The following is a 27,641-nucleotide window of genomic DNA, read 5'->3' as shown; positions in this document are numbered from 1 at the left end:
GATGTGTATTTCAATTAAGGTCTTTTGGGCGTGTGCAGCATGTCCACTATGCACAACTGATTAACCATATTGAGTTTAAATGTTATTTTATACCCGGCCATCCAACATTTCATTTATCAAATAATAATCTTTCAGATTTAATGATGAAGTAAAACACATCAAGGTTGTAGAGAAAGATAGCTGGATCCACATCACAGAAGCTAAGAAGTTTGAAAGTTTATTGGTAAGTAGACACTTGTTGAGTGTGATTCCTTGGCAATCTTCTGCAGATGGCTCCCCCTTTAGGTAAACCTCAATGGTTGCAGCTAACCTTATCTTTGTAAGAGTTCTAAACCTGGAAAATTCAGCCTGTGTGCTCCCTGGTTCCAGCCACTCCCTCTATCTGAACTCACTGTAGCCATGCCCACACACAACGGTTAATGAGTGAGAGGGTTTCTAGCGTACAATCATGTGACAGGAGGCTAGGATATGTGGATAAGGGGTCCACACACCCTCAGACCATCCATAATGCAGCTGTCTGCTAGCTGACAGCCAATGCACACTGCAGCTGCCACTACGGAAGATTTCCTTATCTCCTCCTCAGTCACATGACACAGCCAAGGGAGGACTCCCTGGTTTGACTGTGAATGTCAACCAAACAGGCTTAATGCCCCTGACCCCAACGCTCTGTACTTCTTACCCTGGTGTTCTGTGCATTCTGCACTGCGTGCGGTACAGACTACTGACCACTGGCCATTGTGCATTACGCATTTCTGACCCCTACTCTCTGAGCAGTACATACTCCTGACCTGTATACACTATGCTGTGTATTTCACAATTCTGACCACTGCACTCTGTTATATTGTAGAGCAATTGTTGGTTGCTCAGTAGCCAGTGATTATGTTAATGGGATTTCTTCTTTAAAGAGTTACTAAACCCCGGACCCTGCATTCACTATATCTGGTCTCCCACAGTACACAGAACATGAAAATGCAATTATTTTAGTAAATATAAACTGCTAAATACCTTTTCTCATCAGCAATATTTAGCAGTCTTTTGAGTGCAGCAGAGCACGTAGGAAGAGTTTTCTTTCTGCTCTAGGAGGATGCAAAACCCCTGACCTTTGTCTGCACAGTGATGATTGTCCCTGTGCTGATCACATGCACTCTCCCAATAGAAAAAAAAACCTCTAGCAATACGCATTAAACTGAGCATGTGCAGAATGGCTACAGGTCCAGTCTGTCCTATCAGGAGATAAGACATGGACATTTGAACAAGAGGAGGGGCAGAGAAAACTGGATTCAGTGGCCTTTTTACACAGTGCAGAGGATTAACCCCCTTAGGTTCCACAGTGAGTATAACAAGCATGCTTTACTGCATATACAGACTGATTTTACTGTTGTGGGTTTAGTAACACTTTAAGGGAGGCTGTGTATAAAAAAGCATATGTAATGGAAGAGTTTCATTTTTGTGTGCTGAGTTTTATATTGGTCTGGTAGACTTCTGCCTGCAGCACTGTAATTAAAGATTATTATTTGGGTACTGTTGCAAATGTTACCAAATGCACAGTGAGTAGGCTTAACCACTTGCCCTCCTGAGGATTTACCCCCCTTTCCTTACCAGGCCATTTTTTGTGCTACGGTGCTGCATTAGTTTAACTGACAATTGTGCGGTCATGCAGCACTGCACCCAAATTAAATTTACGTCCTTTTTTTCCCACGAATTGAGCTTTTTTTTCAGTGGTATTTGATCACCTCTGCATTTTTTATTTGCACTAAAAAAAAAAGACAATTTTGAGAAAAAAAACAATATTTTTGACTTTTTGCTATTACACATGTCCAGTAAAAAAAATTTAAAAAATCAAATTTTGTCATAACTATAGGCCAACATGTATTCTGCTACATGTCTTTGCTAGAAAAAAAAAAAAAAAAATCCCAATAAGTGTAAATTAATTGGTTTACCTGAAAGTTATAGCGTTTACAAATGGCGATTATAGATACTGGAATTTTTTTTTTTTTTTTAAACTAATAATGGCAGCGATCAGTGACTTATAACGGGACTGCGGCGGGCATTCTGACACTGGGGGGGAACTGACTTGGTATCACTGACATCCCCAGTGACACCAAAGCAGTGATCAGTGCTTACAAAAAAGCACTGACACTGTACTAATGGTTCTGGGCAGGAAGGGGTTAACATGAGGGGTGATTAAAGGGTTAACTGTGTTCTGGGAGTGTTTTGCTGGGGGGCGGTGTGTTGGTGCTTCACTGTAAGGACACTGCTCTGGATGGCTGTGCTGTGCACAGGCATCCAGAGCAGTGTGCCCAAGCCGACAGGAAGGAAGACTGTTGGTAAACAAAGCAGCTCTCCTCCCCGTCGGAGATCCTCGATAATCACTGGGCGTTGGCGGGTAATCAGCCGGGACCCGGTGATTGATAGCTGCGAATGCCCCTACCCGGAAATTTCCATATCATGTATATATACGTGATTTTGCGCGCCCTTGCCACCCTGTAGCAGTATATCTACTGTTGTGGGTTTTAATAACACTTTAACCACATCCCCACCTTCCTACAGCAAAATCGGTCTGTATATGCAGTAAAGCATGCTTGTTATATGCACTGTGGAACCTAAGGAGTTAATTCTCTGCATTGTGTAAAAATGCTGTTTGATCCTGACTTCTCTGATCCTCCCCTTCTTCCAATGTCTCCCCTCTTATCTCCTGATAAGACATATCGTGTGGAGACAAAGCACATGCTCAGTTTGGTGTGTATTGCTAGAGAGGGTTTTTCTTTTTTCTTTTTCTTGGTAGAGTGCATGTGATCAGTACAGAGCTAATCAGCGCTGCCCAGACAGAGATCAGAGTTTCTGTATCCTCCTAGAGAAAATTCCTCCTACAGGCTTTAACCAGTGCTCTGCTGGACACTGATAGAAGTCACAAGACTGCTATATACTGCTGGTGAGAAAAGGTATCTAGCAGAATATATTTACTAAAATAATTGCACTTCCATGTTCTGTGTACTATTGGAGACCAGATATAGTGACTGCAGGGTCCTGGGTTTAGTAATACTTTTAAGTGCCTCCCACAGTTAGCAGTTTTGCCACACTCACAATTCTCCATGCTTTCCTCTGGATGCTCAGGGCTAAACTCACCCCTGTAAAAACAAAAGTATTTATGGCCCTGCAGGAGACTGCAGTGCTCTTGCTATACTGTCCTGAATGCAGCGGTCTGTTTTTTCTGTCTGGATATTGCCAAGTTTCTTTTGATATTTCTAGGAATTGGTGGAGTATTATCAGACACATTCCCTAAAGGAAAGCTTCAAGCAGTTGGACACAACATTAAAATATCCCTACAAGCTGCGCACCAGCACTCGCAGTTCACCCAAATCCCCAGGTAAGTCTGCCCTAAGGCCGAGGGGCCACTCTCTATATAATAGGGCTGCCTCTAACTGGATGAGGAAGAGAACCATAGACTGGTCATGTTTAGATTTAAAAATGTTCAAAAGAGTAACAGGCAAAAAGATTGTTCTTTGAATTTAGTCTAAGAAATGATAGATTCCACCTGACACTGCTGGCAGTACAGACGTTTTGCAACTTGCTGTTGTAGCTGCTTATCATTAGCCAGACAGAAAGTGTTTTAAAAAATGCACCATGGAGAATGCTGTCAAGGGGGCTCTTGGACCGGTTTCCAAAATATACACACACACCTCAGCCATAACTTTATGACCACTGACAGGTTACGTGAATAACATTGAATATCCCATTGCAATGGCATCTGAAATTTGGTGGGATATATTTGGCATCAAGAAAACATGTTGTCCATGAAGCTGATGTGTTGAAAAACAAAAATGAGCCTTGCAGTTTTATGCCCATGCTGACCGACGTCCACAGCCAAAAGCACCCACAATGGGCGCATGAGCATCAGAACTGGACCATGGAACGATGCAAGAAGGTGGCCTGGTCTGATGAATCAAGTTTTCTTTTACATCATGTGGATGGCTAGCTGCATGTGTTGCTTAACTGGGGAAGGGATAGCCCCAGGATGCAGTAAGGGAAGAAAGTAAGTTGATGGAGACAGTGTGATGCTTTGGGCAATGTTCTGCTGGGAAACCTTGGACCCTGCTATTCATATGGATATTACTTGACGTGTACCACCTACCTTAGACATTGTGACTAAGTACACTCCATCATGAAAATGGTATTCACTGATGGCGGTGGCCTCTTTTAGCAGAGTGATGTGACCTGCCACACTGCACAAATGGTTCAAGAAGGGTTTAAGGAACACCACAACAAGCAATGGGTATGTGAGCATTGGAACTGGACTGCGGCGCAATGGAAAATGGCCTGGTCTAATGAATTCAAGAGTGGTCTGAGGTGTTAACATGGCCTCCAAATTTTCCAGATTTCAGTCCATCGAGCATCTATGGGATGTGCTGGAGAAAAAAAATCCAATCCATGAAGGCCCTGACTTACAATTTACAGGACTTAAAGGATCTACTACTGATGGCTTGGTGCCAGATACCACAGCATAGCTCTAGTTGTGTCCATGCCTCTATACGTCAGGGCTATTTTGGTGACAGAAGGGGAGCCTACTCCATATTAGTATATTAGGTAGGAGGTCATAGAGTTATGACTGATCAGTGTGTATTGGTCCTTGCTGCCAGCAGCATAAAGAGACATTTTTCATTAGAGTGCTGACTTTTTTTTTTTTTATTTGATTTTAAGATCATTGCATAATGTTCCAAAAACAGAAAACTAGAGAGGAACTGTTCATGTACATTTATGCAATAATTCAACTAATAATAAATGTTAGGAGACATGGCCCTGCTGGTTATGACATGAACACAATCTGTGTCCCATAAACTATAACACATGGAAAATGCACAGATTTGATGTGCATAAAGTATTGTAGGGCTTGTTCACACTATGTGCAGAGACTTTTCTAATGCAGGTCTATGCGTATGTTGCATTTTCCTGCACATAAAAAAACACACTCAGCACTAGTTTTTTAGTGAGCCAACAAAACAAAATGTATTTCCCTGCACAGTTGCCAGCCAGAAAAAAAAAAATCCAAGGTTTTAGTTGCACATTTACAAATATATGTGGAAGCCACACCACCTCTTCATGGCCCCTCTGTGTAGTACAGTCCTAACTCCAGTCTCAGAGCCTCCATGTTGGAGCATATAGTGCAATAGATGAGGAGGAATGGGCTGCCTCCCGGGATACACGCCCTTAAAGGATAAGTTCACCTTTAGGGAACATGTTACGTGTTCCACCTGTTTTTAGGGTTGAACATGTTCCTGCTCCACTGCACTCGCTAGCTGTCACTATTTTTGAAAAAATGTGTGAATGGAAAACTACAAGTTCTGACGGCCTTTGCAGCTGTCAGCTTGTAGTTCTCAATGAGCTACCACGGTCCTCTTGAGTGCTGTGGTAGTTCATTGAGTCTTCCTGTCAGTGTGTATCTACTTGCCCATACAAGGTACAAGCAGACAGATGCATGGTACACGTCTGCAGGAATTCTGCATGCAATGCTTTCTAGGCTCCTAGTAAAAAAAGAAAAAGCAAAAAAAAAAGCACAATAAGCCACACCGCCTTGTCAAGGCCTCTAAGAGTCTCCATGGTGTGCATATGTATACTGCTCAAAAAAATTAAAGGAACACTTTGAAAACACATCATCATGCTGGATATCTATACTGATATGGACTGGGTAATGTGTTAGAAATATAAGGATGCCCCATCGTGTGATGGAAATGAAAATTATCAACCTACAGAGGACTGAATTCAAAGACATCCCAAAAATCAAAGTGAAAAAATTATGCAGCAGGCTAGTTCATTTTGCTGAAATTTCATTGCAGCAACTCAGAATGGTACTCAGTAGTTTGTATGTGTCCCCCCCCCCGTGCTTGTATGCATGCCTGACAACATTGAGGCATGCTCCTAATGAAATGGATGGTGTCCCAAGGTATTTCCTCCCAGATCTGGACCAGGGCATCACTGAGCTCCTGGACAGTCTGAGGTGCAACCTGGCGGCATTGGATGGACCGAAACATGATACCCCAGAGATGTTCTATTGGATTTAGGTCAGGCGAGTGTGGGGGCCATTCAATGGTATCAATTCCTTCATCCTCCAGGAACTGCCTGCATACTCTCACCACAGGAGGCCGGGCATTGTCGTGCACCAGGAGCAACCCAGGACCCACTGCACATTGGGGCCAAGGATTCATCCTGATACCTAATGACAGTCAGAGTGCCATTGTCTAGCCTGTAGAGGTCTCTGCGTCCCTCCATGGATATGCCTCCCCAGACCATCGCTGACCCACCACCAAAATAGACATGCTGAACGATGTGATGGGCAACATAACGTTCTCTATGGCTTCTCCAGACCCCTTCATGTCTGTCACGTGCTCAGGATGAGCCTGCTCTCACCTATGAAAAGCACAGGGCGCCAGTGGGGACCTGCCAATTCTGGTGTTCAGTGGCAAATGCCAGTCGAGCTCTCTGGTGCCCGGGCAATGAGCACAGGGCCCAATACAGGACATTGGGCCCTCACGCCACCCTCATGAAGTCTGTTTCTGATTGGTCAGAAACATTCACACCAGTGGCCTGCTGCAGGTCATTTTATAGGGCTCTGGCAGTGCTCATCCTGTTCCTCCTTGCACAAAGGAGCAGATACCAGTGCTGCTGATGGATTAAGGACCTTCTACGGCCCTGTCCAGCACTCCTAGAGTAACTGCCTGTCTCCTGGAATCTCCTCCATGCTCTTGAGACTGTGCTAGGAGACACAGAAAACCTTCTGGCAATGGCACGTATTGATGTGCCATCCTGGAGGAGTTGGACCGCCTGTGCAACCTCTGTAGAGTCTAGGTATCGCCTCATGCTACCAGTAGTGACACTAACCCTAGCCAAATGCAAAACTAGTGAAAAACAGACAGAAAAGATGAGTAGGGAAACAAATGTCAGTTTAGGGAGTCGTCTCATTGTTGCCAATCTAGTGCACCTGTTGTTAATTTCATTAACACCAAAGCACCTGAAACTGATTAACAACCCCCTCTGCTGCTTAACTGACCAGATCAATATCCCAGGAGTTTAATTGACTTGATGCTATACTCTGATTAAAAAGTGTTCCTTTAATTTTTTGAGCAGTGTAGTATAGCAATGGATAAATGAAATTAATTATATACTTTCCTTCTTTTGTCATCAATTTCTGTTTGTGTAGAAACCTGAAACATGTGGCATGGCACTGCATAGGTTAATACAGGACCTCTGTCTGTAGCCTGAGGACTGCATTTTCCTCTGAAGATACTACATATCCCATAATCCCTGGGTCTCTGTCTAGTTCTGGTGAAGGTGAGAGGTAATTAGATCTGAGCCGTAAACAGGCCATGCCTCTTGCTAAATACCTCAGACTGTCCAGTTTACAAAACTAGGTCATTTGGGGGGTATCTGTACTTTCCTGACCTTGTTTGGGCCTCAAGAAATTTGACTGTCAGTACTTCAGGATTGATCGATTTTCAGATATAGCCCATAGTTTGTGGACTCTATAACTTTCCTACAGACTAAATAAAAAATACTGTTTTGGGTTATTTTCACCCAAAGTTTTATAAATGAAATGAAGAAAAATGTATTTTTACGTTAGTTTAGCAAAAAATAAAAAACCCAGTGGTGATTAAATACAACCAAAAGAAAGCTCTAGTTGTGTGAACAAAATGAATGACAATTTCACAGTCATGCAACGCTGTGCCCAAACTAAATTTTTATCAAAGTGCGAGAGCGCTGAAAGCAGAAAATTGGCCTGGGCAGGAAGGGGACAAAACGTCCTGTGTATATGAGGCCTTAAAGCTAGTTGTAAATTGGGGCAGTTGCCATTTTGTTTAGCTTACCATTGTTGTGTGAACAAGACACACATAAAACAATTGTTTTCTTTTTGCCTTGCAGAGACCTGTGTTTCACAGGTGCAGAAAAAACAGATCTCAGCACATGTTGTGAACAAGCCTTTATATAATTACTAATATATCTTTTATATTATATATGGTGTAAAATGGCCAGGCTGAACATGGCATATTTGCACATACAGGGTGCAGACTATCCAATACATGGGAGTGTCTTCATCAATAAGTGTACAGTAAATCCCTTACTTACAAACGAGTTCTGTTCTGGGAGCTCGTTTGTAAGTCCAACAAAGTGTATTCTGTCGGGGGAAATCCCCATCAGAACAGAAAGGTTCAGTGAGGGAGCTCGCTGCACCAACATTGTTTGTGTTGGTACAAGGATCTGGGTTTGTTTTTTTTCTTCCATTGAGCTCACTGGGTTGAGTGTGTGACATGTGAACACATGTTCGCATCTTTGAAAATTTGCAAGTTGAATGTTTGTATGTAGGGGACTAACTTTATAAATCTCTACCATAATGTGAATGCCAGTTCACATATATGCGGATTGGAAGTGGTTTGAACCGCATCCAATCTGCATGACATGTGACATAACATTGCTTCCTAAGGTGCCTGTTCACATATGTCCCGTGCACTGGCAGTGTAGATTGAAAGAGTCCTGTACAATTTCTGAGCAGTGCAATCAGGTTCAGATTACAGGCTATTGACTTCTATGGGAACCGTTTTTAAACCCGCACATATGTGAACAGGATAAAATCCTGACCTGATCCTGTCCTGAACCTGATGTAAACCTGACCTGAACTGGTGAGCAACTACTGTGTGTCAATTAGCTGTGAAACCTGAGCTTCAGTCCGCACCTCACATGTGTGAATCAGCTCTAATTCATTACATGCCACTGGTGACTTTTTTGTATTCGAGTAATTTTCTGAACAGCTACATAAATGGTTAAACAGGAGGTTGATCAGCCTGAGACGGAGCATGTTCAGAATCGCATATCTGCTGGGTGGACATAATATAGCCAAACTGAGCACTTCTAGAAAAGTCATAGACAGCAATGCTGGCGTTATAAGCAGTGCTTTTCCTTTAACCCTTTCTCGTCATTCTAATCTGCAGACTCACCTTGCTTTTTTTTTTTTTTTTTTTGGTTACTGCTTTCTGTTCTTCTACCTTTTATATTTTCTCTGAACTTTTTGCAGCTTCCTGTGCTTCCTACAACTTTTCTTTTCTCAGTCCTCAGGGCCACAACTTCCCTTGTCAGAATCCGTCCACTCCATTCTGGTCAGGTACTGCATTTCTCCTAATGAACACAACCATTCCAAGTAGCTGTTTGAAGGCAATACAATGACTGATCATAAAATTAAAATAAATCCGTACCACTAATCAAATACTGAGCAGCCACTTGTATAAATGTGATACCAGTCATTAACATGAATTAAATTAAAAAAGCAGGGCTAATTTAAACCAAAAACACATGATTATAAGCGAGTCATAAAATGTGATTAGAAACACACAAGTAAAGTGCAAATGTGAAAAAAAAAAAAAAAAAAAAATATATATATATATATATATTAAAAACTACATATATAGTCAATAGAATCATGGATCCTGAAAAGTTAAGTGCATAGAAAAACAATCCATCAAAATCAGTGTGAACTCAGTCCATCCATATATAAACATGCTTCTGGAAGCATTACCCACTTCAGTGTGTAGAACGTGATCACTCCATATATGTAATGTGCTTCATAGAAAGTCAGAATCCATCACCAAGTGCACCCTGCTGACAGACACCTCTTACCGGATAGGGTAGACCATCAAGTTATAAATGGTCAAAATCGCCTTCGTATAACTCCATCCACACATATCCATTGGCTTGACAAGAAGTTCTCCAAAGCAGGATCTTTCAAGTCTGGACTGGAGTAGTTATCTAGGATTCCTTCTAGGGTGTATTAGGAACAGGAAAAGCACATCAGACTCTTCCCAAAGACCATTTCTGAAGCATTGCCAAGACCCAGCACTCATCACCTGCAATGCAGCAGTGTGTGTGTGTTTCTTCCCATTTTTTAAATCGCATTTGATCATTCACTTATATGCATGAGTATTTGGTTTACATTAGCGCTGCTTTATGATTTTATTTTTATTAATGACTGATCATAGCATATGCTCTCTGATACTACTGTATATAAAGCAAGCATGTTGAACACTTAAAAAAAAGTTTTGCCTTTAGTTATACTTTAAGTTTTGGATACAGTGAAGATGGTTTAGAACACCTATTAGGTTTTTATTGCAATCTGTGCCCCCTGTTACCAAGTTTCACCCTCTCTACTGTCCTGTTTACCATTATCATCAAAAGAGAAAGTATAGAAAACCCCCCCATTTTTGGTTGTTCCTGAAAAAAAAAGAAGGGAAATTTTACAATAGGGACACTAGTTTTGGTGATCTGGGGACCCCAAGGAATTCCCTTACTTTGCAGGGATTATCTCTTGACACAGAGAGAAACAAGAAAAAAAAATACATCCACCACATTTAAAGATTAGTAAACTGCAATATGTTTTGTTTTTTGAGTTTAATCTTCACTTTATTTCCTGATAAAGATATGTAAAATAATGTACTTGTTTCAAAGCACAAAATAGATTATGGATTCTTTACAACTTGCATATTGCCAACTTTTGTGAACCCCAATAAAGAAAATATTTGTTTAGCCTTAAGGCTCCATGCACACTAGCATTTTGTTTAAGCCCCCCAGGAGCTGTTAGCATTTTTTTTCTGCTCCTAGAAGCTCCATGCACACTGTTTTAGGCTATTAGCGTTTTTCAAGCTTCCCATTTAGGAGCAGAAAAATAAATTTGTTTTTGTGGAGTTTTTTGGAGTGTTTTTCCAACAGGAAAAAAAAAACACTAGACACTCCTAACAGCTTTTTTTCCCCTAGAAGCTAAATGGTGTTATCCCATGTGTCCATGCACACTACTTTAGGCTATTAGCATTTTTTGAGCTTCAGTATCTAGGAGCAGATAAATGAAAAAAATGTTTTTGTAGGGTTTTTGGAGCGTTTTTCCAGCAGCAATAACGCTAAACACTCTTAACAGCTTTTTTTTTTCCTCTACATGTACTGTAAAAACACAAATAACACGCAATTACCAGCATTTCACTAGTGTGCAGGGAACCTTATATGTCAAGTGTGACATGCCTGCTTTATAATGTAGTGAACTGCACCATCTTGTGGCTGTTTGTTGGCATTGCAGTGGGAAATTTACCAGAGTACCAGTTTATATCTGTTTTTCAGCCATGGTGCACTGTATCTTCCAGCAGGGGGTTTATTTGTAATGCCATGGGACACTAAACAGACTTAATTTTTGTCTGTAGGTAGCCAAGTGGTGGGGTCATTATGCAGTGTTTGAAATCCTGTAGATTAAAGTTACCTTGAGGCTTAACACAAACGTAGTTATTTTGCAGTTGGTAAAACCAAGAAGAAATGCCATATCCATAATCAGTACATCATTGTTCCTCACCTGCTCTGCCTTTTTCTTCACCCACCCTGCCTCTTTCTTCACCCACCCTGCCTCTTACCTCCTTCTGCCCATTCTCAGTATCCTCATCTGCATGTAACATTTCCTACAGGCCTCCTGCACCGTTAGGCCATAATATATGCTTACATCATCTAAAACGGTAAAGCTAGGCTTGTAGTTAAAAGTCTCAGAGCTTTGGAGTAAAATGTAAAGTGGTTCTAAAGCCAATTATTTTTACCCTAATGAATTACCTGCATTAGGGTAAAAAACTTTCCACTAGTTGTTCCCCCACCCCCCTCCCTAAATACTTACCTGAGTCCTGTAATGATTCAGCACTGCCCATCTACAGCACTGCTGGTTCTCTCTCTCCCCTCTCATAGGTTCAGAGCCTCCAATCATATACAGAGTTATGTTCTCCATTAGGAACAGCCAAAAGCAGTGGGCGGATTCCATAGGTGCTGTTCACTCCAATAGCGACTTCAGAATCCACCTACTGCCGTTTTTTGTCAATCATTGTTCTTCCCTCTTCATCGCTTTCCTGCTCACAGCAATAGGTGCTGCATACAGCTGTCAATACAAGTAGAATGACTGTACTCACGAAAATCCTAATCTTTATGCGTCAGTTTACTTGCATATGGCATATTTCCCTGAACACACCATTTTTGCATTGTACACTACAAACATCTGTGCAAAAGCGATCCTTTACATGAGTTTAGCTTTGTACAGCCATTCACTTGTATTGGCAGCTGTACACAGCACGTGTGTCTCTCTGAGCATGGGAAAGTGCTGGGGGTTTAATGCTTGAGGACACAACTAGTAGCTATGACACATCTATGTACAGGAGGATCTTTTCAGCCAGCTCTTGCTTCAGTGCGATGAATAGCCGCAAACTTTAGGATCCCACTCCTCTCAACAGTACCTCCTGTTTGTATAGGACATGGGGCTGTCTGTGTAATCCTGTCCTCAGTTGTCATTTCTATTTCACCTTCATGTGGATGAATTTAAAAAAAAAAAAAGCAAAAACACACGTTATACATTAGAAAAGCCATAACATAAAATACAGTGGAGGTTAACTACAATGTTTATAGTACCTTCCCTGTGTTTGTATGTGATTGCAAGCAGGGGGTCTGGCAAATACATGGTGTTATGTGGGTTTCATCTCGGACATCTGCTCATCAGCACTTTTCTCTGTATCATACTGTTACATCTGTATCATTATCCCCCAACCATGAATTAGTGTTTATATTCCTTTTTTTTTTTATTTCTCTAGTACTAACAACCTACACAGAATACAGGTAGCTACTAGGAGTAAACTATGGCTGTCTCCCCCTTTAGATCACTGTATTCACCAGTGCAATCACTCACTCTGAAATTGCGTCTACAATTTTTGTATAATAGTTACTGATATTCTGTTGCTTGGCCTTTCTTGGGCTGTGATATAATTTCATGTTCCTTTCTGCAGTGTTCACGCCACGTCCTATAGGGACTGCAGTTGCCAGGTACAACTTTGCTGCCAGGGACATGCGAGAGCTGTCTCTACGGGAAGGAGATGTCGTGAAAATCTACAGTCGGATGGGAGGAGACCAGGGGTGGTGGAAAGGAGAAACAAATGGAAAAGTAAGAGCAGAAGCTAATCGTTGAAAGTTTATGGCAGCAATGACTGCTACTGCCTCCCTGCAGGGAATACATAAAGATGACATTAATATTATACAGTATATTAAACTGAAAGCAATTCTTATATATTCAATAAAACTAAAAGAAATAGTTAGTTATGTATTCAATGTAGTTTTATATTCACCGTATACCCGAACGCCAAAGACAAATTCGGTGCAAGGGACACATGAACAGACAAACAGGCTGAAAGCACTGTAATCCAAAGGAATTTGAGGTTGCTCTCTTTTTTTTTAATACTCCGTTGTTTTCCTGTGCTACTTTTATAAAAACTGTATTGTACAATAGATGAATAGATGTGCAGCCTGTTATTTCATCTGAACTCACTGTGGTCTCTCTGCACAGATCGGCTGGTTCCCCTCCACCTATGTAGAAGAGGAAGGTGTTCAGTGACGGTGGGCCCATGGGTGAAATTTACACCCCCTTCCAGACTTCTGTAATTCTTTGCACAAAACAATGGACAGGACTTTTCCTGCAGAGACCCCTCTGGCCCATGCTCAGGCCAGTGAACTGTCCACGCCTATTCTCCTGCCCGATGGTCTTCCTTGTTGGTATTACATGTATATAAGATTTATAATTCTGATAGCAGTGGAATGGGAAGAGGAACTGTAACGTGGAATGTTGGTTTTGCCTATTTTAAAAAAAAAAAATTAAAGTAAATCCGTCTCTGGCTGCATTTTATTCCTTCAGGCTATGATAGGAATGGGCCTAATTTCTGCTTCCTTGTGGATCAAAAATCAGTCTGCATGAAATCATGTGGTGGTAGAATTGTCACACCTGATCACCCTATGACCTAGCCCTAGTAATGGTGCTTTCATGTACTGAAGAGATTCTAATCATTCAAAAATTTGCTTTGTTGACTTTTAGAGGACCTGTTATTTATTCATCAGTTTGATGAAAGTTATAGAACTTTTTTTTATACAGCATTTGCAAAATTCTGACAAACATTTGGCTTTTCAGTGGTCAGTTAAACTATTGTGTCATATGGAAAATCTTGAAAAACACAATTCCAGACAATTTTTGTGTGCTGAATGGATTGGGGTGAATGAGAACAACCCATGTCATGATTTTTATTGCTATGTGTTATTGCCATTAGGACAGTCTCTTGCTTTCTGTTCCAGTGTCGGGGGAATGCCACTTTGAACACCTTTTTGTGTTCTACAAGTTCTGGTGGTTGGACTTTCAGAGAGCCTTCTATTTGGAAGAGGGCCTGTGTTTGGACCAGAAATGACAGCTTACTTCTGGGATCAGGCCTAAACCTTGTTCTATTGGTGGACAATTCCTCGCCCTGCAACTGACATATATACATTGCTCGAAAAAAAAAATTAAAGGAACACTTTGCAAACACCTCAGCTCTTAATAGGGAAATATATCATGCTGGATATCTATACTGATATGGATAATGTGTTAGGAATGTAAGGATACCTCATGGTTTGATCCTGGACAGTCTGAGGTGCAACGAGGTGGCATCAGATAGACCGAAACATGATATCCCAGAGGTGTTCTATTGGATTTAGGTCAGGCGAGCATGGAGGCCATTCAATGGTATAATTTTCTTCATCCTCCAGGACTTGCCTGCATACTCTCACCACATGAGGCTAGGCATTGTTGTGCACTAGGAGGAACCCAGGACCCACTGAACCAGAGTAGGGTCTGACAATGGGTCCAAGGATTTCATCCCAATACCGAATGGCAGTCAGAGTGCCATTGTCTAGCCTGTAGAGGTCTGTGCGTCCCATGTATATGCCTCCCCAGCCCATCACTGACCCACCACCAAAACTGTCATGGTGAACGATTTCACAGGCAGCATAATGTTCTCCATGACTTCTCCAGACCCTTTCATCTCTGTTACATGTGCTCAGGGTGAACCTGCTCTCATCTGTGAAAAGCACAGGGTGCCAGTGGTGGACCTGTCAATTCTGGTGTTCAATGGCAAATGCCAATCAAGCTCTATGGTGCCAGGCACTGAACACAGGGCCCACTAGAGGATGTCAGACCATGAAGTCAGTTTCTGATTGTTTGGTCAAAGACATTCATCCCAGTGGCCTGCTGGAGGTCATTCTGTGGGGCTCTGGCAATACTCATCCTGTTCCCTCTTGCACAAAGGAGCAGATACCGGTCCTGCTGATGGGTTACGGACCTTCTACAGCCCTGTCCAGTTCTCCTAGAGTAACTGCCTGTCTCCTGGAATCTCCTCCATGCTCTTGCGACTGTGCTGGGAGACACAGCAAACCTGTGGCAATGGCATGTAGTGTTGTGCCATCCTGGAGGAGTTGGACTGCCTGTGCAACCTCTGAAGGGTCCAGGTATCATCTCATGCTACCAGTAGTGACACTGACCCAAGGCAAATGCAAAAGTAGTGAAAAACAGTAGAAAAAATGAGTAGGGAAAAAAAGTGTCAGTTGCCAACACCTGTAAAAACCATTCCTGTTTTGGGGGTCATCTCACTGTTGCCCAGCTAGTGCACCAGTTGCTAATTTCATTAACACCAAAGCAGCTGAAATTGATTAACAACCCTCTCTGCTGCTTAACTGACCAGATCAATATTCCAGGAGTTTAATTGACTTGATGCTATACTCTGATTAAAAAGTGTTCCTTTAATTTTTTTGAGCAGTATATAAAGGGGTGAGGATTCTGGCATGGTTCCAGTTCCAAACAAATGCAAGTTCATTCCTAGTCATCAGCTTGCTGTTGTCACTGTCTGTATCAGAGGAAGGAGGATGCCCTTTCACCTGCCATCTCTGACAACCAATTTTCCTGAGGCATAAGAGGTACTGCTAATGTGTGTTAACATACAGCAACAGTACATTTATCCCAGAGCAGTTCCAGGTTTAAAAAAAAAAAAACAAAAAAAAAAAAATCAGACTCTACTCCAAGCACACAGGACCCCAGAATATCACAGATTTTTGCCTTGTTACAAACGTTCTATCAAAATCTGACCTTTCTGCTTTAGATGGAATAATCTAGAATATGCATAGGCTGGAGGTGATCTTTAAATTATGACACAAAATGATTACCTGCCAGACCATATCCTTACAGGCCTTAGGTTGTAAAAAAACAAAAAACAGTATGCACTTCAAGTTTTGTTGAATCCTTTAAAAAGCATAATCAAGGCAAAAAAAAAAAGCATATAGCTCTAGGATACATACATATTTCCTTTTAAACATGCTGCAAAAACAGATTTGCTCTACCTTCTTTCTCCTCAAAATGAATGAAAATACAGTGGGAGGGCTTCACTAAAACTGGAGCAGACAGAATATCTGGACTAGCTGTGCATAGCAACCATTTGGCTTCTAGCTTCAATTACCTTAGTCTGAAAATGAAAGCTAAAAGTGAATTGGCTGCCATGCACAGTTGCTCCAGTCTAGGTAGATTCCCCAGAGTATGTTTGGCTCTGAATGTCCAAGCATGTGTTTGTCAGCACTGCATATTTAATTTCTCATGCATTAGAACAGGGGTCCTCAAACGTTTTAAATGGGGCCAGTTCACTGTTCCTCAGACCGTTGGAGGGCTGGACTATAGTTTAAAAAAAAAAAAAAAACTATAAACAAATGCGGACACGGTACAGGAGATGGACCAGAGACTGCGGACACGGTACAGGAGATGGACCAGAGACTGCGGACACGGTACAGGAGATGGACCAGAGACTGCGGACACGGTACAGGAGATGGACCAGAGACTGCGGACACGGTACAGGAGATGGACCAGAGACTGCGGACACGGTACAGGAGATGGACCAGAGACTGTGGACATACAACGGCGGAGGGAATACTGGGCCGGCCGCTCCATAAGACGCACAGACATTTCCCCCGAAGTGTGTCTTATGGAGCGAAATAGTGCCCCATCATTGGTGTCAGTGGGAAAAAACGTGCCCCATCATTGGTGTCAGTGGGAAGAATCGTGCCCCATCATTGGTCAGTGGGAGGAATAGTGCCCCATCATTAGTGGCAGTGGGGGAGGAATAGTGCCCCATCGTTGGTGTCAGTGTGCGGAGGGGGAAGAATAGTGCCCCATCGTTGGTGTCAGTGGGGGAAGGGGATAGTGTCCCAACATTGGTGTAAGTGGGAGGAATAGTGTCCCATCATTGGTGTCAGTGGGAAGAGTAGTGCCGCATCTTTGGTGTCAGGGGGAAGAATAGTATGTCATTGGTGTTAGTGGGGGGGAATAGTGCCCCGTCAGTGGGGGGGATAGTGTCCCAACATTAGTGTTAGTGGGAGGAATAGTGTCCCATCATTGCTGTCAGTGGGGGAAGGAATAGTGTTCCATCGTTGGTGTCAGTGGGGGGGATAGTGTCCCATCAGTGGTGTCAGTGGGAGAAGGAATAGTGTTCCATTGTTGGCGTCAGTGGGGGGGAGGAATCGTGCCCCATCGTTGGTGTCAGTGGGGGGGAGGAATCGTGCCCCATCGTTGGTGTCAGTGAGAGGAATAATGCACCATCATTAGTATCAGTGACACCAATGATAGGGCACTATTCCTCCCAATGACACATAACTTGCTGACCCCTGCTCCACGATGGTGCTGTTGCAGCCAGCATACCTGGGTGCAGTAGCACCATCAGCACGGCACACTTACCTGTCACCTGTCGTCCTTCACTCCAGTCTCTCCCGCACTCGATTTTCGCGGGGTTGCTCGGCTCCGCCTCCTCACAGGTGATTGGCCGCCTGTGTGCTTTTCCTGAGCTACAGTTCTGGCGCCCAATCACTGGTGAGGAGGCGGAGCTGAGCGGCAGCAGTGAGGGAGTGGCCGGAGTGAATGAAGAAGTAGCGCTTCCTGGACTGGATCGTCGTGGGACTGGGACCGGAGCCAGGTAAGGTACAGCAGCCCCCTGCCTGCCCCTGTACTTAGTGTCCCTTCCTGTCCTGCCCCTGCCGTCGGGCCAGATAAATGGCCTCGGCGGGCCATAGTTTGAGGACCCCTGCATTAGAAACACAGATCTTTCCTCATCTCAACTGCCTGTGTACAATAAGGAGTGTAATCTGCTTACCTGGTTTCTGACAAAATCAAGGTTTTTTTGTACTTATCAAATTGATAAAAAAAAGTTAATGTTGTTCATTATGAGGGCTTACACTTTAAAAGGTAACTCCACTTTTGTGGGAAAAAAATTTAATGGTTGATTTACTAAATCTGGTGCAGCTATGCATAGAAACCAATCAGTTTCCATTTTTTTTTTTTTTTTTTTTGACAAAAGCTTAAAAGCAAAAAAAATGTTCTTTAGTTATGGATAGCATGTAGAGGGATTAGAATGCTTCTCCGTTTTTATTGCTGTCTATGCCCTTGTTAACCACTTACCCTTTTCAAGATTTACCCCCCTTCCTGACCAGGCCATTTTTTGTGTTACGGTGCTGCGTTACTTTAACTGACAATTGCGCAGTCATGCAACACTGCACCAAAATGAAATGTAGATTTTTTTTTACCACAAATTGAGCTCTCTTTTGTTGGTATTTGATCGCCTGTGCATGTTTTATTTTTTGCGCTATACAAAAAAAAAAAGCCTGACAATTTTGAGAAAAAAAACACTATTTTTGGCTTTTTGCTATTAAGCATGTCCAGTAAAAAAAAATTTAAAAATCAAATTTACACCAAAATATATTCTGCTCCATGTCTGCGACAGAAAAATCCCAATACATGCATGTAAATTAATTGGTTTACGTGAAAGTTATAGCATTTACAAATGGCAGTATTTAGACTGGGATTTTTTTATATTTACTAGTAATGGCGGCGATCAGCGACTTATAATGGGACTGCAGTGGACATTCAGACACTGGGAGAATTGATTTGGTGTCACTGACATTGCCAATGACACTAATACAGTGATCAGTACTGAAGAAAAAAAAAAAAGCACTGACACTGTGCTAATGGCACTGGGCAGGAAGGGGTTAACATGAGGGGCGATCAAAGGGTTAACTGTGTGCTGGGAGTGTTTTACTAGGGGGCGGTGTCAGTATGCTTAACTGTAATCACACTGCTTTGGAGGGCTGTACACAGCCCTCCAAAGCAGTGTGCCCAAGCTAACAGGGAGGAGAACTGTTAGGAAACAAAACAGTTCTACTCCCTGTTGGAGATCCTCGGTAATCAGGGGCCGGGACCCGGTGATTGACTGCCGTGGCCTTTTCACCCTGCAGAACTATACTTTTATGTAAAATTAAATGCAATAGGGCAATCAGGAGGGGTTTTGTACACTGTTGGTGTACAGAATGCATCCAGAAAAGTAATTTTGTACTTGGGTGATGAACTTTGCAGTAAGATACAAGCCAGGTTTCATTCATCCTCTGCAACAAAAACATCACTTGTGGTGAGATACTCCCTAAGGGTTAATCATTTTTAAAGGGATGCAGACACTGCAACTTTTCTCATCAGAACACTGAAAGTGCATCAGCTGATTACATTGAATTAGTTACATTCAGAATCAATATCCAAAGACACTACATTTTACAAATTGCTACTTCTAACAGAAACAGGTAAGACTCAATACCAAAGTTTGTTAAAATCCTTGCAAAGTACAGGTGAAACTCAAAAAATTAGAATATCGTGCAAAAGTTCATTTATTTCAGTAATGCAACTTAAAAGATGAAACTAAGATATGAGATAGACTCATTACATGCAAAGCAAGATAGTTCAAGCCGTGATTTGTCATAATTGTGATGATTATGGCTTACAGCTCATGAAAACCCCAAATCCACAATCTCAGAAAATTAGAATATTACATGCAATCAATAAAACAAGGATTGTACATAGAACAATATCGGACTTCTGAAAAGTATAAGCATGCATATGTACTCAGTACTTGGTTTGGGCCCCTTTTGCAGCAATTACTGCCTCAATGCGGCGTGGCATGGAAGCTATCAGCCTGTGGCACTGCTGAGGTGTTATGGAAGACCAGGATGCTTCAATAGCGGCCTTCAGCTCTTCTGCATTGTTCAGTCTCATGTCTCTCATCTTTCTCTTAGCAATGTCCCATAGATTCTCTATGGCGTTCAGGTCAGGTGAGTTTGCTGGCCAATCAAGCACAGTAATCCCACGGTCATTGAACTAGGTTTTGGTGCTTTTGGCAGTGTGGGCAGGTGCCAAGTCCTGCTGGAAAATGAAGTCAGCATCCCCATAAAACGCATCTGCAGAAGGAAGCATGAAATGCTCCAAAATCTCCTGGTAGGCGGCTGCGTTGACCCTGGACTTAATGAAGCACAGTGGACCAACACCAGCAGATGACATGGCTCCCCAAATCAACACAGACTGTGGAAACTTCACACTGGACTTCAAGCATCTTGCAGTGTGTGCCTCTCCATCCTTCCTCCATACTCTGGGTCCTTGGTTTCCAAATGAGATGCAAAAGTTGCGCTCATCAGAAAAGAGGACTTTGGACCACTGAGCAACAGACCAGGTCTGTTTTTCTTTAGCCCAGGTAAGACGCTTCTGACGTTGTTTGTTGTTCAGGAGGGGCTTGACAAGAGGAATACGACATTTAAAACCCATATCCAAGATCCATCTGTGTGTGGTGACTCTTGATGCACTGATTCCAGCCTCAGTCCACTCCTTGTGAAAGTCCGCAACACTTTTGAATGGCCTTTTCCTGACAATCCACTCCAGGCTGCGGTCATCCCTGCTGCTTGTGCACCTTTTTCTTCCACACTTTTCCCTTCCACATAACTTTCTATTAATGTGCTTTGATACAGCACTTTGGGAACATCCAACTTCTTTTGCAATTACCTTTTGAGGCTTTCCCTCCTTATGGAGGGTGTCAATGATGGTTTTCTGCACAACTGTCAGGTCAGCAGTCTTTCCCATGATTGTGAATCCTACTGAACCAGACTGAGAGACCATTTAAAGGCTCAGGAACCCTTTGCAGGTGTTATGGCTTAATTAGCTGATTAGAGTGGGACACTTTGAGCCTAGAATATTGCACCTTTTCACAATATTCTAATTTTCTGAGATTGTGGATTTGGGGTTTTCATGAGCTGTAAGCCATAATCATCACAATTATGACAAATCACGGCTTGAACCATCTTGCTTTGCATGTAATGAGTCTATCTCATATATTACTTTCACTTTTTAAGTTGCATTACTGAAATAAATGAACTTTTGCACGATATTCAGATTTTTGGAGTTTCACCTGTATATAGATCCCCCAGAAGGGATTTTTTTTTTTTCTCCTAAACAAAAGTGGAATTACTTAGCATAAGACAAGTCAAAAATCCGCTTTCTAACATTCAAATCAATCTAAATCATCTGCTCTCAACATCTCGGTGGATAGAGCCATGATTGACCGCCTTTGTCCCTTTTCTCCTTCTGGGCAACTAACGCTATTCATTACTTTGGACACTACTTCTCTACTCTCTGACCCACTTCTCAGTCTATTGCGAACTGACCTACTCCATTGGCATTCACTTACCATAACCTGGTTCAGCTGCTGCAATTCTCTGAAGATGACAGTTTTACCCGGGATTCTCTACCTGTTACAGGCCCTCACCTGTCCAGCTACCTCCCACGTTCTTTAAACGTGTCAATTCCTTCTTTCAGGAGTTTGTATGGTCCCATAGGATGCCTTGCCTGCAACTTCATCTTCTTTACCTCTCTAAACATTTGGGTGGAGTTGGCCTTCCAGATATTTGGGCATACTACATGGCGGTGCACTTGACTAGGCTGAATGATTGGTACTGCCACATCGATGCGAAACACTGGGTGGCTATGGAGATGGAACATTCGCACAACACTGTAAAGAGCTGGTCATGGATCACTCTTTTGCTGCCTAGGGATCTTAGTGATCATCCCACCCTGGGCAGTACCTTGAAAGACTTTAGGTCATGACAGAGGAAGGAGTTGACCAGCTGACCTCATTAGCATATATCCTGCATCATCTACCCTCCTACCTACCATCCACTTCCAAGTACACGACTATTAAATGAAATGCAACCAACCAATGTTAACTTTCAACTTGCATAGATCATTCATTTGGCATAGTGGGTTGAGTGAACAGATAGCCTATGTGGATAGAGCTGTAATATTGAAAACGGGAGACTTGTGTTCTGAGTTCCGTAAAGTTCACATACACTATACAATCTAAATGTACAATCTCCTTTAGATCTACCACTACCATCAACTATGTATTGCAAGGGCGTGCCTGATTGGATACAGAGTGATTGGGTAGATAGGTGAGTCCTCCTATTCCATAGTTATGGAAAATCTAAAGGAAATTGTACAATCAGATTACATGGTGTATGGCCACATTTATATACCTAAAATTAACTAGTTGCACTTTCAGTGTCATTAATTGGTACACCAAACATAGAAGCAGACACATTTTTCCATGTGAAAAACGAGTGGAAATCACAGCAAAACACATAGTTAAAATCCCGCAACCCACATCACGCCAACATTTTCCATAAGCCACATGTAGCACAGCCCATGGAAATCAATCAAGCCCATTGAAACCCATTGAAATCAAGCCCTATGTGTATCGCAGTTAAAACAAGCCAAAAAACACTCCCACTATGCTAGATGTGAATGGGGCCTAAAAGTGAAATTGGTGTGTTTACACAGAGCAATGAGGCTCCACTTACATCTGTGTGTTTCCGAACGTATGGCACACTGCAAAGGCTCTGAAAAGGCTTTGCCCCAAAGAAGCTCCAGAACTTTTTGGTAAGAGTGATTATTGCATGTACTGCAGCCTATTTTAAGTGGATGAGCTGCCCTATGAGTGACAAGAACTCCAAAATGTGCCCCCCCCCCCCCCCCAAAAAACAAACAAACCGCATGTGGGAATGGGAGTTCCCGCTACGCAGAAATGTGAACGGGACTCTACAGCCACTCCCTCCTATGTACTTGTATAAAGATCGCAATATACTATACAATCTGATTGTACAATCTCTTACAAAGTTAGGCTGGCTGAAAAAAGACCAAAGTCCATCCAGTTCAACCAAAAAAAAAAAAAAAAAGAAAAATACAAATTCCTTTAGATATTCCATAACTATGGAATGGGAGGACCCACCTATCTACCCACTCACTCTATATCCAGTCAGGCAGGCCCTTTCACTACATAGTTGATGGTAGATCTAAAGGAGATTGTGCAATCAGACTGCATAGTGTATGTGAACTTTACAGAACCCAGAACACAAGTCTCCTGTTGTCAATACTACAACTCTATTCACATAGGCTGTTATCTCTTCACTCAGCCCACTATGACAATTGATCTACACAAGATGGCAGTGAAGGTAGAAAAATAAAAATCTATGCCTGTGTATTTCGTGAGAACAGTGATCACTGATTGATTGCATTTTATATAATAGTCGTGTACCTGGAAGTGGGTGGTAGGTAGGGGGTAGATGAAGCAGGGTGTGTGCTAATGAGGTCAGCTGGTCCACTCCTCCCTGTGTCATGACCTAAAGTCTCTCCCAGAAGTAATTCTTTCACACAAATAGAGCTTTCTTTGGGGTGGTATTTAATTAGCAGTGGGTTTTTTATTTTTTGCGCTATAAATGAAAAAAGACCGAAAAGTTTGTGGAAAAAAAGTTTTTTCTTCGTTTCTGTTATAAAATTTAGCAAATAAGTATATTTTGGCCCAAATTTATAAAGAAAAATTATACTGCTACATTGCTTTGGTAAAAATAATCCCAATCTGTATGTATTATTTGGTCGGTGTGGAAGTTATAGAGTCTACAAGCTATGGTACCAATCATTAAAAATTGATCACACCTGATGTACTTATGGCCTATCTCATTTTTTGAGACACTAGCAAGCCAGGAAAGTACAAATACCCCCGAAATGCCCCTTTTTTGGAAAGTAGACATTCCAAGGTATTTAGTAAGATGCATGGTGAGCTTTTTGAACCTGTCATTTTTTACCCACAATTCTTTGGAAAATGAATAAAGTAAATAAAATGTTGGGTTTTTTTTCACACAGTTGTTATATTAACAGGTTATTCCTCTCACGCAGCATATGCATGCTTGCAGCTTCATGCCAAAACACATTCTGCTGCTCCTCCTGAGTATGAGGATACCACATGTGTAAGACATTTCCACAGCCTGGCCACATTCAGAGGCCCAACATGCAAGTAGTACTACAGGCATTCTGGATGCATAGAGTACACATCTCATTTCCTGACTACAATATCACATTTTTGGAGGCCCTGGAGCACCAGGACAATGGAATTACCCACAAAGGGACCCCATTTTGGAAGGCAAACACCCCAATGTATATTCTATGAGGCATAAGGATTCTTTTGAACAGGTCATTTCTTTCCACAAGTTTTCAGAAAATGTGGAAAGAAAATGAAAATGTCTTTTTTTTTTTTTTTTTTTTTTACACAAAGTTGTCCATTTATAAGTTACTTCTAACACATAACATTTACATACCAAAAATTATGCTCCAAAATACATTCTGCCACTCCACCTAAGTATGTCGATACCACATGTGCAAGACTTTACCACAGCCTGGCCACATCCAGAGGCCCATCATCCAAGTAGCACCTTCGGGCTTCTAACACATAGCATATACATACCAAGAATTACACCCCGAAAATATATTCTGCTGAGCAAAGGGTAAACAAAAAAATTACCTGTGCTTTTAGTAGTGCAATTGTCCACAAAAGAGAGCATTGGTCCAGGCAGCAAGCAGAGACGTGGTCTTCGACAGCAAAAGGAATCACCCAGGCAGTAGGAAAGAATACTGTCCATAGTCACTACAGGCAGCAGGTAGAGATATTTCCAGCACAGTGTGGTCAATGCAGTCCAGGAAGCAGGAAGACGTGGTCAGCAACAGCCAAATGAGTTGTCCAGGTAAAGGCATTGTCAGCACAGCCAAAATATCAGTCCTGGTTGTAGCAGGAACACGGTTCATAGTACAGGTAGCAGGCAGAGGTGTGGTCAGTTCATGTGGCAGTAAGTTGGCAGCAGGCAGAAATATCAGGCTTAGGACCTTGGTCAGGTAAGCCGTGGGCACAGGGGTAGAGGCTTCGTCCCACCCAGTCTCTTCGAAGCCTCTGGACTAACAGACCCTTTTCCGGGAATTACAAAATTTGGTAAGCCTCCTCGTTGGTGTATAATTTTTTAGACATGTTTATGCTGCACTGCTGATATTGATTTTGCTGTTCACTGGTACAGATGTTTATCACTGGTACTGATGTGGATTTGAGACTGGTACTCTGTGACAGATATTGATCACTGGCACAGGTGTGGATTTTACGCTGGTACACTGTGACAGATGTTATTCACTGGTACTGATGTGGATTTTACACTAGTACTGTGTGACAGATGTGGATTTGACACTGGTAGGCAGTGACCGTTGTTGATCACTGGTACAGAAGTGGATGAGCACTGGTACACTGTGACACTATGTGGATCACTGGTACAGATGTGAATTTTACGCTGATACACAGTGACAGATGTGGATCACTGGTACAGATGTGGACTTTAAGCTGGTATGCCGTGACAGATGTTGATCACTGGTACAGATGTGAATTTTACATTGGTATGCCATGACATGTAGATCACTGGTACAGATGTTAATTTTACAGTGGTACACCGCAACAGATGTGGATCACTGGTACAGATGTGGAATTTACACTGGTATTCCGTGACAGATGTGGATCACTGCTACAGATATGGATGACCACAAGAGCACCTCCATGTTCTGAGGGACGTTCAGGAACATAGTTACATAGTTAGTCTGGCTGAAAAAAGACTAGACAAAAGTCCATCGAGTTCAACCACAGAAAAAAGGAAGGAAGGAACATCCACTAAGAATGGCGAAGATCCCACCTGGCCGTTTATGTGTAGTGGGAAGTGGTTAAAACTTGACAAGTTTGGTATCTACTATATTTACATGATGCAACGCCATCCTTTATATATTACCAAAAAAAATATGGATATTATATTTTTTGTACTTGCACTAAAATTCATTTTATTATATTTTTGACATAAAAATGTGCGTTTAATAAACAATTACACAAATATTATGCAACATAAAAAATTGCAACTACTATTTTATTTACGAGTCCTCTGCTTTCTAGGTGTTTTAAGGCACTCCAAGTATCTCACCCCCACACCAGACACCCCCCTTCCTCCAGCAATAGCCGCAATCCACTCGTGTGCACTCTGGAATGGCCGCTCTGCCTTTAACAAGCTCACCTCTGTCCATGACCTTTTTGTCTCCCACTCCCTTTACCTACTTGCAATTACAGAAACCTGGCTTCAAGCATCTGGCTTTCACTTACTACACTCCACTGGAACTGCACTACTAAAACTCACTAATGATTTACTAACTGCTAAAACCAATGACCACTACTCCATACTCTTACTACTAGACCTCTCTGCGGCTTTTCATATGGTTAACCATCCCCTCCTCAAAAACCTCCACTCTCTTGGCCTTCGAGATTCTGCTCTCTCGGTTCTCCTCCTATCTATCACAGCACTCCTTCAGTGTTACCTATAACTCTGTCTTCCTCCTCTCCACTTCCTCTTGCTGTAGGAGTCCCCCAAGGCTCTGTCCTCAGACCACTTCTCTTCCCCATTTACACCTCCTTCCTTGGTCACTTGATAAACTCCCATGGTTTCAAGTACCATCTCTATGCTGATGACACACAAATTATCTCTTTCCTCTTCACCTCACATTACTAACTGACATATCAGCATGGATGTCACACCACTTCCTCAAACTCAATCTTTCTAAAACTGAGCTCATAATATTCCCTCCAGTCCGTGCCCTCTCCCCTGACTTCTCCATCAAGATCAATAATACAACCCTCAGGCCCTCCCCTCATGCCATGGTACTAGGCATAATCCTTGACTCTGATCTGTTCTTTCAGCCTCAAATTCAATCATTGTCCAGTCTTGTAGACTTCACCTCCATCACATCTCCAAAATACGCCCCTTTTTAACCACTGAAACTACTAAGCAACTTATTCACTCCTTTGTTATCTCTCACCTTGACTATTGCAACTCCCTCCTCATTGGCTTACCTAATCGCAGGCTATCCTCTCTTCAGTCTATCATGAATACTGCTGCCAGACTCATCCACCTTACCAACCATTCCATGTCTGCCATCCCTCTCTGCCAATCTCTCCACTGGCTTCCCACTGCCCAACAAATAAAATTCAAAACATTAATAACAACATATAAAGCCATTTACAACTCTGCCCAAATTACATCACCAACCTTGTCTCCAAATATCACCCAAACTGCCCTCTCCACTCCTCCCAAGACCTCCTGCTCTCTAGCTCCCTTGTCTCCTCCTCTCATACTCATCTCCAGGACTTCTCCAGAGCCTCCCCCATCCTCTGGAACTATCTATCCCAATCTGTCTGACTATCACCTACTCTGTCCACTTTTAGGCAATCCCTGAAAACATATACAATATTGCCAAAAGTATTGGGACACCCCTCCAAATCATTGGATTCAGGTGTTCCAATCACCTCCATGGCCAAAGGAGTATAAAATCCAACACCTAGGTATGCAGACTGCTTCTACAAACATTTGTGAAAGAATGCGTCGCTCTCAGGAGCTCAGCCAATAGGTACTTGCCTAACTGCATTGTGCCAAACGTAAAGTTTGGTGGAGGGGGGATTATAGTGTGGGGTTGTTTTTCAGGGGTTGGGTTTGGCACCTTCGTTCCAGTG

General features: G+C 42.4%; 1 protein-coding gene across 10 annotated transcripts in view; it reads left to right on the top strand.

The window, feature by feature from the left end:
- The window catches only part of VAV2 (vav guanine nucleotide exchange factor 2), a 351,081-nt gene extending 337,375 nt beyond the window's left edge, over positions 1 to 13,706 (top strand). For 8 of the 10 annotated variants that reach the window (XM_089685277.1, XM_089685271.1, XM_089685270.1 and 5 more), the window contains 5 exons: positions 136 to 223; positions 3,250 to 3,367; positions 9,059 to 9,145; positions 12,828 to 12,982; positions 13,382 to 13,706. In XM_089685277.1, coding sequence (XP_089541403.1) covers positions 136 to 223; positions 3,250 to 3,367; positions 9,059 to 9,145; positions 12,828 to 12,982; positions 13,382 to 13,429 — 496 coding nt within the window. In that variant the 3' untranslated portion in view covers positions 13,430 to 13,706. The remainder of the gene's footprint in view (positions 1 to 135; positions 224 to 3,249; positions 3,368 to 9,058; positions 9,146 to 12,827; positions 12,983 to 13,381) is intronic. The other 2 variants (XM_089685279.1, XM_089685278.1) reach the window with 1 other exon arrangement.
- The last annotated feature ends 13,935 nt before the right edge of the window (positions 13,707 to 27,641 follow it).

This window comes from Staurois parvus, unplaced genomic scaffold (assembly GCF_062004578.1).
Source record: "Staurois parvus isolate SC_StPar_1 unplaced genomic scaffold, SC_StPar_1.0 ptg000365l, whole genome shotgun sequence".
NCBI lineage: Eukaryota > Metazoa > Chordata > Amphibia > Anura > Ranidae > Staurois > Staurois parvus.
Note: the sequence above shows the minus strand (reverse complement) of the source record. Positions and strands in the feature narration are given on the sequence as shown.